The 13,445-nt window shown below is 43.3% G+C and overlaps 1 protein-coding gene across 4 annotated transcripts in view; it reads left to right on the top strand.

Moving 5' to 3' along the window:
- Positions 1-784: 784 nt before the first annotated feature.
- The window catches only part of LOC147901279 (Putative N-acetyl-gamma-glutamyl-phosphate reductase), a 39,445-nt gene continuing 26,784 nt past the window's right edge, over positions 785-13,445 (top strand). Inside the window, exons 1-8 of one of the 4 annotated variants that reach the window (XM_087375839.1) lie at positions 785-942; positions 2,416-2,490; positions 2,651-2,833; positions 11,514-11,621; positions 11,732-11,818; positions 12,270-12,320; positions 12,423-12,494; positions 12,813-12,932. In XM_087375839.1, coding sequence (XP_087231965.1) covers positions 2,455-2,490; positions 2,651-2,833; positions 11,514-11,621; positions 11,732-11,818; positions 12,270-12,320; positions 12,423-12,494; positions 12,813-12,932 — 657 coding nt within the window. In that variant the 5' untranslated portion in view covers positions 785-942; positions 2,416-2,454. Of the gene's footprint in view, positions 989-2,415; positions 2,491-2,650; positions 2,834-11,513; positions 11,622-11,731; positions 11,819-12,269; positions 12,321-12,422; positions 12,495-12,812; positions 12,933-13,445 lie in introns of all 4 variants that reach the window. The other 3 variants (XM_087375841.1, XM_087375842.1, XM_087375838.1) reach the window with 3 other exon arrangements.

The following is a 13,445-nucleotide window of genomic DNA, read 5'->3' as shown; positions in this document are numbered from 1 at the left end:
GGCTTGTTCTTCCGAGATGCGGTGCATCTTATCCACTTTTCTTGCTGCTTTGTCTAAACATCCTACTAGGGCTATAATTTTCTTGTCACAGCAGGGCTTCACAACCGTTGGCCTAGATGGAGATTGGCCATTTCGCCACCCCTCGGCCACGTGCTCGTGGTGGGTGCTCGCACCACCATTGCACCTTGTCTCTATGGAAACATGCTCTTAATGGTCCTTTTTGGGTTGCATCAAGGTCGTGGGAGATCTAATCTCCACTGTTCGATCAAGTCCTTCTAAAACCCAAAAAAAGATGGCCTCCCAAAAAACCAATGCCCCTCCCAAAAAATCGGTGACCCATGTGGTGTGATGCGACACCTTGTCGCTAGCCATGATGTGGCCATGGGTAGGCCATCTTGGTGGAAAGCCACGACATTCTGGCTCCCCATGGCCCTCCCCTACCCATTAATGGATGGGCTTCTGCTCCAAATTCGTAGAGAATGGTTCTAGAGGAATTCGTCTATTTTGTGACCTGAATGGGTGGAATCTCCACATTGAGCATGGGGCGCCACCTTAGCTGACAATCATCAAATCAGGTTACTCTCACCCAGTGTTCACAGAAAACATTTTTCTCAACCAATCACAAAACTTGGGGTTTCAAATTTTAAAGGTTTTTTCTAAGAAATTGCGGAGTTTTTAGCTAAAATATGCTCGAAATTTTGCAGATTTTACAAAATTGAGAAAATAATTTTTACAAGTTGTATATAGTTTGCAGGTTTTTTGTGAACACTGCGAGTCTCACCATACGAGCTCTTTTTTGCAATTTTGCCTCTTTTGTTGGGTGCTGCACTGCGAGTATCCTTGCTACACACCGGAAGAAAGGCTCATGCTTTAGCACTCACTTCATCGTTTGATGCTTTAGCACCCACTTCATCGTTTATCACCGTAATGCCAAGGCTGTAGGTAGCTTCACATCAACTCCAATTCACACGAATTTATTCAATAGAGCGTACGCTTCTCTCTGCTTTTGCGTTTGTTGCTTTTCACGGACCATACATTGCCGCCTTGCTTTTAAAAACACACACCCAGAACTCACCAAGTCTTGGAAACACCTGTGAGTTTGTGATCAGGGAGAGCCCAACTCAATCGCAGGAAAGGCTCTCAAAGCACATGGCTGAGCTTTCTTCTTTGCCAGTCGATCTGAGTGCATCCAAGCTGAGATGTGGAGTAGGTCCGCGTTTAAGAAAATTACATGCCTGTAGCTGTCTCGCCAAGGCCTTGTAGCGTCTCTCATTCCTGCGCAATCCGTGCAGGGATCTGCAATAGCCCTCCGGACTATATTAGAGCCCTTGTTGTGTGAGTAGTTCTCTGGAGGAATACTGAGGCTCGGTAGGCTGCCGCTGGGGAGCTGGTTGCAATTGTAGGTTCGGCCAGCGTGATAGAGAACTTGCAAGGAGAAAAGGGCACCAAGGGCACCAACGGAGAGAGGATGAGAAGAACAAAGCTGTACGGAGGAGCAGGTGTGGGGGAAGGCAGGTCGGGAGGTGGAAAAATGATCCGTAGGAGGAGGAAGGATCCGACCAAAGAGGAGGATTCAGAGGACAGCAACAAGTATGATCATGAGGCCAAAACAAGAGACAACTCCTCCAAGATCAATGGTGAATATTCTTATACGTGGAGGAGGGAGAGCTTAGATAGCTCAAATCACATATTGCTGCCCGAAGAAGAGAGCAAGCTGGATACGTTACTGCTTCTGTCATTCAGGGCTTGTGATGCTTAAGCAGCCAAATTCCTCTGTTAGCAAGGTTGCATTGCATGATACGTTTCGAGGTTTTCAGTCTCTTTGAAGACTTCGTGAAGTGACAGTTGGGTGTGGAAGGGGAGGAAGGAGGGCCTTTAGAATGTGGCTTATGTGCCAATTATGTAATTTGTAAACATATTTTGTAAATTGTACAGAATGCGGAATTTATATGTGAATTTTATTTGCAGTCTCATTTTGTTGCATTCAAATCTGTCTATACACAACCATGATTGTTTATATTATGTCAGTGAGAGTCTAGTAAATCATGAAGTTCTATCTTGTAGTACTAATACGTCTTGGAGGATACATTATATGAGTGAGACGTCATGTAATATGAGAATCTTAAATGCATTGTAGGGGAAAAAAAAGAGACGTACACCACAATGTAATAAATGGCCCCTTTAATAATCAAACCCCTTGTTAAAATATATATCAATGCCGTCCAGAGTTGTATGAGACAATGTCTTGTCATACTCCCGTCCCCTTGGCATTTGCATATACACTTGTGAAAATAGAAGTACTCGTTAGATTATTCGTATTTCATTGTTGCTGATCACCTCTAATTCAGATTTAGTCAATTGTGGTCTGCTTTGCCAGGAATGGTTTGTGCTTCAAGAATTGTGTGTTACATGCAGGTGCAGTGTGGTTGAGATAGAAGCCTTTTTCTTGTCACCATGGCATCTTCATTGCCTACTTCATTTTTACCCGAGGTGCGTATACGAATTGTCTTGGATGTACGATATTGTTGCTTGATATGGTTGAGTTGCCTTGCTATTTGCTCAAACTTTCTGATACTTAGTGCAACAATGCAACTGTGAGATGAGCTGTGCCCTGACAAACGTTAATAAATTCATTGAATGCTTTTATTAGGTGCTAATGTGTCCTCACGGATCGTCAAGAGGCAATGTTCCTGCCACATCCCAAGGAATGCTATGTAGAGCAACGTTGGCTTCACCCCTACAACAACAAGGAATTGGGGATGAGTCACATTTGAAATTTGGAGAAACTGTCAAAGTTGGTGTGCTTGGAGCTAGTGGCTATACTGGGTCTGAGGTACACAGTGCTTTCTATGATTGCCATTCGACATTTTGAAAATTTGTATGTGTGAGAGCATATTTTTATACTATGGTCTACACCCATTGTTGGGCGCTGATGACATCAGTGGGGATGTCATAGTAGCTAGTCCCTTCTATGCGTGATGGAGTTTATGGTTTTCAATCTTATGAGTGACTATCGTGAGATTGAAACTGCACTATGTTGTGTTTGTAGAGGATGAGTTTGGGAATGTTCCTGGATTCATCTAGGTATATGTTGCTAGTCTTTGCTTGATGTCCAACCACTCATTGTTTTTCAATCAGCATCACGTGAGTCAGAAAATCTCACTGGAATCAGGAAATGTCAAAACAAACTGCAAGAAAGCACTCACCTCAAGTTCTATATTGGAGTCACCTCAAGTTACGAGTGCTCTCTCATTGGGCTCGAGGAGTTTGGAAGCATCCAGTGACAAACACATGAAAAGATTACGACAAAAGATCTTCAATTATGCAAACATTGGTAGAAATCCTACATTGCACGGAAAGCTAGCCATTCTTAATAGTCCTTCTTGTTGCATTAATAAAAAGTTTGCTCCTTTTGCTAACAGTTCTTTAGGACATGTTGCTATTGCTGATACTTTTGTCCTTCCTACTGAGCTTTGTTAGAAATGATCCCAACAGAACAATGTCAATATTGGACAGCATTAAATGGGCAAACATGTAATGGTTTGCTGAAAATGTAGATAGTGAAGCTCTACCTTTTATAAAATCGTGCTTTATCTTATTAAAGGACAGATCCAGCCTTTGCCAAGATCAAACGATCAAAAAGGGAGCCTACTTACCAAAATTGGCACCCTCGGAGAGAATTGTTTGTCTTTTGGATGAAGACACCTTTGCAAGACTTCGATGGGTGCCTCCTACTGGAAGAGCATGGCCAACTCAATGTGTCCCTGCAAAGTGTACAACCAACTGCTGACCAAGAACGACCCTGGGATGCTTTCCTTCCATTGTGTGTATGGAGAGGTCTTCGTGCTTATGTACCAGCTGTACTGGTTGCTGTGAAAAAATGAGACGGTGTTTCACCTGCTGTATCTGCCAGAGAGAGAGAGTGCAGGTAGCAAAGAGTCGTACGATAGTTCAGCCGTCACGTCAAACTTAGATAATGAAAAAATCTAAGTACAAGGTACTTGTACCTAGACCTAGGGCTAAGTGTCCTAGGTGTCACATAGGACTAAGTGTCCTATGTGGCCTAAAAGGCACTAACACTACAAGTGCCTACACTTATGCCTACAAGGCACATACCATGGCCTATAGGGCATCACTAGAACCACCAGAGGATGGCCTACAAACCCCCCTCCATGGGATGGGATGAATTACTCTGGAAACGTCTCAGAATACTTGGTAGTTTCTGGTCATGGTGGCACATGTTCATCCAAAAGGATATAGCCACCTATGAATGTACAAGGGATGTCAGATCATGTAACAAAGGGAACCAAGTGTAAAGCCTGTCGGAAGACTTCGAACTTGGGACGAGGAAGTGCCTTTGTAAACATATCTGCTGTGTTGTCCTCTGTGGGAAGATAGGACAACTCTATGTCTCCTGCTGACAACCGCTCTCGAACATAATGATAGTGAACTTCAGTATGCTTGGTACGCGCATGAAACACTGGGTTACGTGCAATGGCCAAAGCACTCTGGCTGTCAGTGTAGACAATAGTGGAGGATGTCTGGCAAATACCAAGATCTGTAAGTAACTGTCGAAGCCAAACACACTCTATTGTAGCGGTGAAAGCTGCCCTGTACTCACCCTCACAGCTAGACGTGGCAATTGTTGGTTGCTTCTTGCTGAGCCAAGAGATACATGAATTGCCAAGCAAAAAACAATTGCCAGTATGTGACACTCTGGTGGCGGAACATCCTGCCCAGTCACTATCCGTGTGAGCATGCATGGTAAGTGAACCCTGATCACCATAAAAGAGGGCTAAATCCTGAGTGCCTCTGAGATATCTGAAGACTCTCTTCACTGCCTGCCAATGCTGTGAACTGGGCATGTGCATGAATCTGCTGAGCTGAGATACTGCATATTGCAAGTCAGGTCTGGTGTGACATAAATAAATAAGGCATCCAACAGTCTGCTGATATCACATGGTGGGCTCCCATCATGAGCTGAGAATTTGAAGCCAGGGTCCACTGGAGTAGAGATTGGCTTGCAATCCTCAAACTGAAAACGATCAACGAGCTGTCCAATATACTTGGACTGAGACATCATGATACCCCCCTCAACATGAACAAACTGAATGCCCAAATAATAATGGAGCCGTCCCATGTCTGACATGTCAAAAATCTTCTGCAAATCAGCCTTGAAAGCTGCAATTTGCTGAGTATCTCGGCCCGTGATGAGCATATCATTTACATATAAAATCAGCACTAAAAAATCAGATCCACTCCCACGGACATAAAGAGTGGGTTCTGTGGGACTATTCTGAAAACCAAGGGATAGTAAGTGTGCATGAATTTTGGCATAGCATGCCCTGGGTGCCTGCTTCAAACCATAAAGGGCTTTTCTAAGCCGGCATACCTTATTTTCAGAATTAACAACCTCAAAGCCAGGAGGTTTTGTGACATAGACTTCTTCCTACAGATCCCCATGAAGAAAAGCGGTCTTGATGTCAAGTTGGTGCACTTGCCAATGATGATGGGCTGCAATGGCAATGACACATCGAATGGTAGTAATCCTGGATGTGGGAGCAAATGTCTCCTCAAAGTCAATGCCTTGTTGTTGGGCATACCCTTTTGCAACAAGACGGGCTTTGTATCGATCTATGCTGCCATCAGATTTCCTTTTTAATTTGTAGACCCACCGCGTTCCAATGGCATGCTTGCCAGGAGGGAGATCTACTAATTCCCACGTGTCATTTTTGGCAATAGATTGTAACTCAGCTTTCATTGCATCCATCCACTCTTTGCTGTCAAAAGCATCTTCATGGCACAAAGGCTCTTCATTGCAAGCTGTAGCAAGGAGTGCAAACTCAAGAAAGTGACCATGTTGTCTGTTCCATGATCTTGTCCGGGCAGCAAAAGGCTGATCTTGTTTGCTGTCCCTCAATGTATCAAGAAGCCATCTGGGAACTTGCTTTTGCTGTCTATTGACAGCTCTTTCTTCAATGACTGCATCATGAGTAGTGGCATCATTTTGTGCCGGAAGAGAAACCTGCAAATCAGCATGAGGTTGAGGCTGATTATTGCTTAGTGGAGGGCCTGTAGGAGGCTCATGTTGTTGGTCAAAATCCTCTTCTGATGATGGCGGAGGTAACCAAGATTCAAAGGCATCAAACATGTCAACATCTGGCTTTGCTTTGCAGTCTACAAGAGGAGAAGCTGAATGTTCAGCAAAGATCACATCTCTACTGATAATAATCTTCCCAGTATTTGGTTGATATAACCGATACCCTCTGCTCTCCTGGCTGTAACCAATAAATATGCATTTGATTGCTTTGTCATCAAGCTTATGTCTCAGCTGAGATGGTACATGAACATATCCATAGTCTTCAATGCCTGTGTAGGTGATCTATTCAGCACATAGTTGGCACACATTACTGCATCAAGCCAAAATTTATTGGGCAAAGACTTGGCCTTAAGCATGCATGTGGCCATCTCCATTGTGGACCTGTTTTTCCTTTCAGAAACAGGATTCTGCTGAGGAGTGTAAGGAGTAGTGCATGAGTGAATAATGCCCCGTGAAGACATAAATGCCCCTATCTGTGTTGAGGGTGACAAGCTTGCATCCTGATTCATTCTCAACCATATTCAGCCATCTCTGAAACCATATTCAACCATATTCAACCCTCACACACATGTTTGGAAATTGTGTGAGTCTTAGGTACATCATTTGCCATCTGCTGTGAATGTAGTTTTGCAAGAGCTCTATAATTGAGATGGCCCATTCTCTCATGCCAAAGATGAGTTTCAGCAAGCTGTGAATCTGAAATAGCCAATGTTTCAATAGAAAGTGCAGCTGAATGATGATCAAGATGATAAAGCCCTTTTTGCAAAGTGCCAGTGAGAACTATGGCATTGTCATCACGAAGATCATAAACTAGACATCTGTAGCCATAAAAAATTACTCTGATATGTGAGTTGCACATCTCCAACTCCTTTTACAGCATATGAAGCATTATTAGCACATGTAACAGTTCCCCCTCGAGGTGCATCAGCTAAAGAATGAAACAACTGTCTGCTATCAAAGTACCAGGACTGAGCATCATTAGCAGTAAAGAGTGCATCAGCTTTGGAGGGATCAAATGAGCAATGGACAGCCCATGCCCAATCATCTTGAAGAGCATGTGCATGTGAAGCATCTGCTGGCTCATGGGATTCAATAGCATGTGAGGCATTAATTGTCAATCTTGCTTTCTTTTTCTCTAAAGCAATGCGCTTCCTGCATTTTGAAATGTCATGTCCAGGCTTGCGACAATAGTTGCATCTTTTCTTCTTTGCCTTATTTGCCGTATTTTTAGATGCATGGGAGGAATTGCAGCTGCTATGCGCAGATTTTGGCTTGCCCATAGGCTTGGAAGCCTTGCCTCTTCCTATCTGTTGTGAAGCAAATGCATGATCAGGAATAATGGCTTGTCTGTTAGCTCTACTTTGCTCTTCTTGCAAAAGCAAAGTAGGTCTGGATTACCCATGGCCACTAATCAAAGGGTTGTAGCAAACCCTTGATATGTATTTGGCAGTCCATTCAATGTGGTATTAACAAGCTGTGAATTTGGCACCACTTCATCAATGTTGGCAAGCTGTTCCATGAGGTCCTTGACCTTTGTCAAGTATGCATCCATTGACTCACCTTCATTCATATTGACTTCTTGTAATTGCCTTCTCAAATATGCAACACGAGCTTCATTGCGAATTTGATAGAGAGAAGCCAATTTATCCCAAGCATCCTTTGCTGTCCTGCAAGACCGGATGTGTGGAATAATGATTCTCTTGCATGATAAAGCAATGCATGAATGTGCATTTGCATCTCTTGCATGCCATCTTGACTATTCTTGAGTTGGAAGAGCAGCGGCAGGAGTGCTAGAGGAAGAGGCATCAGGAGTACCCCCTACAGAAGGACCAGTAGTAGAGGCAACCACTGTAGCATTGGCTGGCCTCAGATCAGCCCCAGAAACAATATTCCACAAATGCTTTGCAACAAGAATATGTTTCATGAGATAAGACCACATCGGATAGTTGGTGCCATCCAACTTATCATCTTCACGAAGAACTCCAAATAAATCTTGATTGTTCCCAGCCATAGCAAATGTGATACCCTGAAAAAAGACCTGAAAACCCAAAAGCCTCAAGGCTATCACTGTAAAAAGCTGGCTGTCCAAAAATGACAACAAATATCTGCAAATTTCTGACCCAAATCAAAGGGCAAATGCAGATCTGACCCAAATGTGACTGTGACAGGCAATGTTCACTGCAAAAACAGCAAATCTGGCAAAAGCCCCAAATTTAATGAGGGCAAATAGGCCAAAAAGAGGGCAAATGTAGAAAAGCCCCAAATTTTATTGAAATTTTTGCAAATGTGACCCAATGTATAATAATCTGACTCAATGTCCTGCAAAAGTGACTCAATGTCCTGCAACTTGACCCAATGTACTGCAATCAAAAAGAGATTGCACACCAAATCCCAAAACATAGCCTCAAGGCTTGCAACTGCAGAAATAGGACTTGCTGTCCACAAATTGACTACAAAAGTGCACCTGTCCCAGAGTGTAGACCTCAAGATGTAGGCTTTCCAAACTGTTGAAATGGCTTGGGAAGATTTCAAACAGTAGAAGGAAGATAAGGATAACAAAAATCCTCAAAAGCCCCAAATTTTGATAGTGTTTGCAAATTTCACATGTGCCAAACCTGGACGGGGATCCCAAAGCAAGTACGTGTCTGTACGGATGTTGGTACGCTATACGGAATCCGCGACGTAGCTAGGCGGCAGGACTCGAGATCTGTACATGATCCGTACGGAAGTCCGTACAGTCGTACGGATTGTACGGATGGAGCGTAGGCTGTTGAAAGCGGTGAGCGATGCAGATCCGGAGGTAGGGGAACAGGTCCAGTAGCGCTCTGATACCACTGAAGGGACGATCGCAAAAGAGAGAGAGTGCAGGTAGCAAAGAGTTGTACAATAGTTCAGCCGTCACGTCAAACTTAGATAATGATAAAATCTAAGTACAAGGTACTTGTACCTAGACCTAGGACTAAGTGTCCTAGGTGTCACATAGGACTAAGTGTCCTATGTGGCCTAAAAGGCACTAACACTACAAGTGCCTACACTTATGCCTACAAGGCACATACCATGGCCTATAGGGCATCACTAGAACCACCAGAAGATGGCCTACATGAACTGCTGCTGAACTGCCACTCAAGTCAGATGGGTGTAAGTGAGGCCCAGGTGCCTCTTTTTATAGGCTCATAGGCCCAAAACTGGGCCGACCTGGTCTGTAGGCCCAAAACTGGTCTGTAGCAGGCCAACAGATGAGAGAGAGAGAGAGAGAGAGAGAGAGAGAGAGAGAGAGAGAGAGAGAGAGAGATGATACGATTGTATTAAAATGCGCTTGAGACCCGTCAGAATCTATGTGATTGATGATGACTATTAACTATCGTGGTACTTTTACATCCCAAATTGGAAAGAAGCCTTTATGAAATTTGCTATGTTGTGAATTTTTTGCTTAGTTTCCTAGGCCAAGGACTTTGCTGTGGTGTCCCAAAACTTCATTTAGGTAGCCCCTAGGCTTTTGGCTGGTTATTCTAAGAGGTTTTTTAGGTTGTTAGTGCCGTTGTTATTTCTTTCCTTGATGTGTGCATAGCTCAACACAGTACCATATTCCAACAGTTATCAAGCCTCATTGCACTCCTCATATGGGGGCTAATAGGTGAGGCATTGACCATATTTATCCAACATTCCCATTGTGGTCCGATACCAAATCTATTGAAGACCCGCTCCATAAGCTCCCTTGTAGAAGCTTTCAGCTACAAAGTCGAGGATGTCTTCATCATCTGGTCCTGTATCCTGCACCTCTAGCATCTCCAAGTACTTCTCAGCGTTGCTTATCAACAACTGGCTCCAGTTTAGAACATTGGTACCACGGACCTTGGGTCTGTTCCAACCCAACATCAAACCTGCACCATCCATGTTCTGGTCCTTGATTCCCTTCATAGTGAGATCCTTGTAGTTGCTTCATATTGATACCCCATTGGTAGGAATCCCTCCAACTACCTCTGCAATATCACAGTCACCCACCGGTTTTCCAGTGGTACGAACGTTCTCCTTTGATCTTTCAGATCCCACGTCTCCACCTGTAAAGCTTTGATAGGATCATCACTTGTGGTCTTTTCAGCATCATGCAATTGGGTGTGCATGGAGAAGCCTCATGATCACATCCGTTGGCCAGCAACTTGAACTTGTTGAAGTCTTGTCATAATCTTGGGGCAGCACAGGTGTCGAAAGCCTCCGCAATGAGAATGCCCCTCTGTCTGTACAAATGGCTATCACCCTTTATACTCCATTGAACTGAGAATTCATGTACAAACAACCATCCCAAAGCAATCTGCTGAAATCTCCAATGAAGTATATGGAGGATACATGCCCTGGAAACTTAGTTTGGTTTTGCTTGCCATTTAAGGAAGCCTTGTACCTCCTAGAAGTGCCCTCTTTGTCCATGCCTTTGTCTAAACCTGCATTCATGCTCCCCTTGGTGACTTGAAGTTCATCAAGTTCCATCTCTGAGTGACCTCCCCCATCTTTGCAGGTGGTACTGGACTGGTCCTCAGATCCCAAGACTGAGCAACACCTTCCAACCTCCACCACAAAGTTCAAATCCATGCTCCACTTTTCAATGTCTCTTAGAAATGCCTGGGTCTGCAAACTCTCTCACAATGGGACAGCCTTGATACCCGATATGCAGCTGGCATCAACTGTTCACCATGATGAGGTGGGGAAGAGAGTCAGCCCATGACTTCCTTGTAAACATGAAGATTCTCAGCAATCAACTGGCAACAGTTGGTCAACCAGGTGGGCAGCAATCTGTTGGCCATGCTTTTAGTTAGCAAGCTTCCAAAGGGCTACCAAGGGTTCCTGATGAATCTCACTGCTGGAGAACGGGCAAGGCCAATCACATTTGAGGAACTGGGCACGCTTTTACTTCAGGAAGAAGCCTAGGTGAAGCTTTATGATGGAAGTGATTTCTGGAAATTGCTTAAAATTCAGGGATTTCCCATAGTGGACCGAGAGAATACCTGGACTTTCCTCCTCCTTACTCTTCTGAATTTTTTGGTTTCTGTCCTAATCTGACCTTGGATTTTCTCTTTCCCCTTAGATCTGTAATTACCATAAGCTGTGCAGAATCTTCCATGGCTGTCACATCTTCTATTTGTATACATGCAGAACAAGGCATTCCATGTGTATGACAGCACCTTCCATTCCAAGTAAATAATAACTTAAATACAACAGCCTCCATCACAGAATGTGGAGTATTTGCTAGTAATGTCATGACCTGTGGTCTTAAAAATGCCCCAGTGGGTTCACCTAACCAGCCTATGGCACTTATATTTATGCCATATGTAGGAGTTTTGTCAATCTGTGGATGTTTTTTTGGCTTTTTGCAGGGATTGGTTCATCAAGAGATTAAATACTTATTTTCTTCTAATTGCAGATTGTCCGCCTACTTGCAACACATCCATTTTTCAGTGTTACTTTAATGACTGCCGAAAGAAAGGCTGGCCAGCCTCTTGCATCAGTCTTTCCACATTTGATAACTCAGGTAGTATTGTAGCATTGATTTTAGGTGTTAATCACTGTGCAATGGAGTGCTGTTACTTTACTGAATCTTAGAGTACTGCTTCTTTTGGCATGTCTCGTCATTTGACTCAGAATCTTCCAGATATGGTGGCTGTCAAAGATGCAGATTTTTCCCAGGTTGATGCTGTTTTTTGCTGCCTTCCACATGGTACAACACAGGTGACATCTGCACTGAATTTATTCTGTCGTATTCTTAATTTTGCATGTGCAGATTATTCTTAATTCTGCATAACTTGGACAGGAAAGCAGGTAGTTCTGCTGGCAAGCTTATAATGCATGTCATATGTATGGCTGATAGTTCTGCTGGAAAGCTAATAGTGCATATCTATATGGAAAGATCATAGTGCACTGATCTACCTAAGTAGCTGATAAAGTCATCCATGAATTGTTTATCATCAATATCCACTCTTAATTGTTTATTCAAAGGTTATGTCCCCTTTTTACTCCCTTTTTGTCTTGTGCACTTATTGCAAGGTTTGGATACATTCTTTGTTTCGTTATAATTACATTGTTCACAAGGCTATACTTTCTGCAGGAGATATTGCAATTGATAATTACATTGTTCAAAGAAATAGCATTTTTACTTTTCACAGTGCTATACTTTCTGCAGGAGATAATCGCAAGTCTTCCAGAGAGTCTGAAGGTCGTTGACCTATCTGCAGTATGTACTGTAGCCTTTCCCAGTTGAGGTTCAACCCTTGTCAGGCTTTGAAATTCAAGGCTGTGTTGAGAAAACTAACAGCTGAAGGTGCAAATGATGCAGGATTTTCGTTTACGTGATGTGAAAGAATATGAAGAGTGGTATAACAGACCACATGGAGCTCCTGAATTGCAGGTAACACCCTCTACAATGAAAAGCAGGTTTTACATGTGGCAATCATCTGTTTATGGTCAGCACATTGTCACAACCAAAATTGTTAAATTAGCAAGTTTTGTGGCTTTTCATCACTTTGATATATATAAGATTATTTTCTATATTAATCCTTGAAAACCCTTAACTACCCCGACCCCGACCCCGACCCCGCCCCCCTCCACCTCCCCTTTCTGCCTTTCAAGTTTCATGGTGCATTTGTCTTGTTGGCTCTATTGCCCTCCCTAGCGTTCAGAAAATTGGGAAGCTTTCCTATTTGAATTTAATGATGTTGTTTGACAGAAGCATGCAGTTTATGGGCTTACAGAACTCAACCGAGAAGCAGTCCTCAATGCTCGACTGATAGCAAATCCTGGGTGCTACCCCACGTCAGTTCAACTTCCTCTTGTTCCCTTGCTGGAGGTTTGTTTCATGTCCTGTTGATAAAGTGGATTGCTCCACATGTCCTCAAGGAAATTTTGGAGGAATGCAAAATGCTTTACTTAAGTAGAACTGTGAAGCCAAAGGAGGATAGTTGTGGTGTGAAATCGATGTTGGTAAGTGTAAGTCTAGTCTTAGGATGGTAAGGGCAACTGGGGTAATTTAAAAAAACAAAATTGGTTTGGTCTTCCCCAGAAAACTCCTAAGTGGAATTGCGAAGCCAGAGGACAGGTGTGGCATGGAAGTGACGTTGATGAGAGCAAAGTATAGCCTTAGGATGGTAAGGTCAACTGGGGTGAACAAAAAACAAAAGCTAGGCAAGGAGATGCATTTGAAGCTCAGATTTGAAGTTTGCCAGGTTACTAGAATTTGTACATGCCAACTAGAGCGTTGTAAGAGATTGTACTACCGATACCCTGAGTGTGAAGTTGGATTCAGCAAGGCCAAGGCTATTAGAGTGCAACTTTGATTAATAGTGTAAGTGAAATTGATATT

The sequence above is a fragment of the Dipteris shenzhenensis genome, chromosome 6, assembly GCF_047967505.1.
Source record: "Dipteris shenzhenensis isolate YYH24624 ecotype China chromosome 6, Dip_SZ_1.0, whole genome shotgun sequence".
Lineage (NCBI taxonomy): Eukaryota > Viridiplantae > Streptophyta > Polypodiopsida > Gleicheniales > Dipteridaceae > Dipteris > Dipteris shenzhenensis.
Note: the sequence above shows the minus strand (reverse complement) of the source record. Positions and strands in the feature narration are given on the sequence as shown.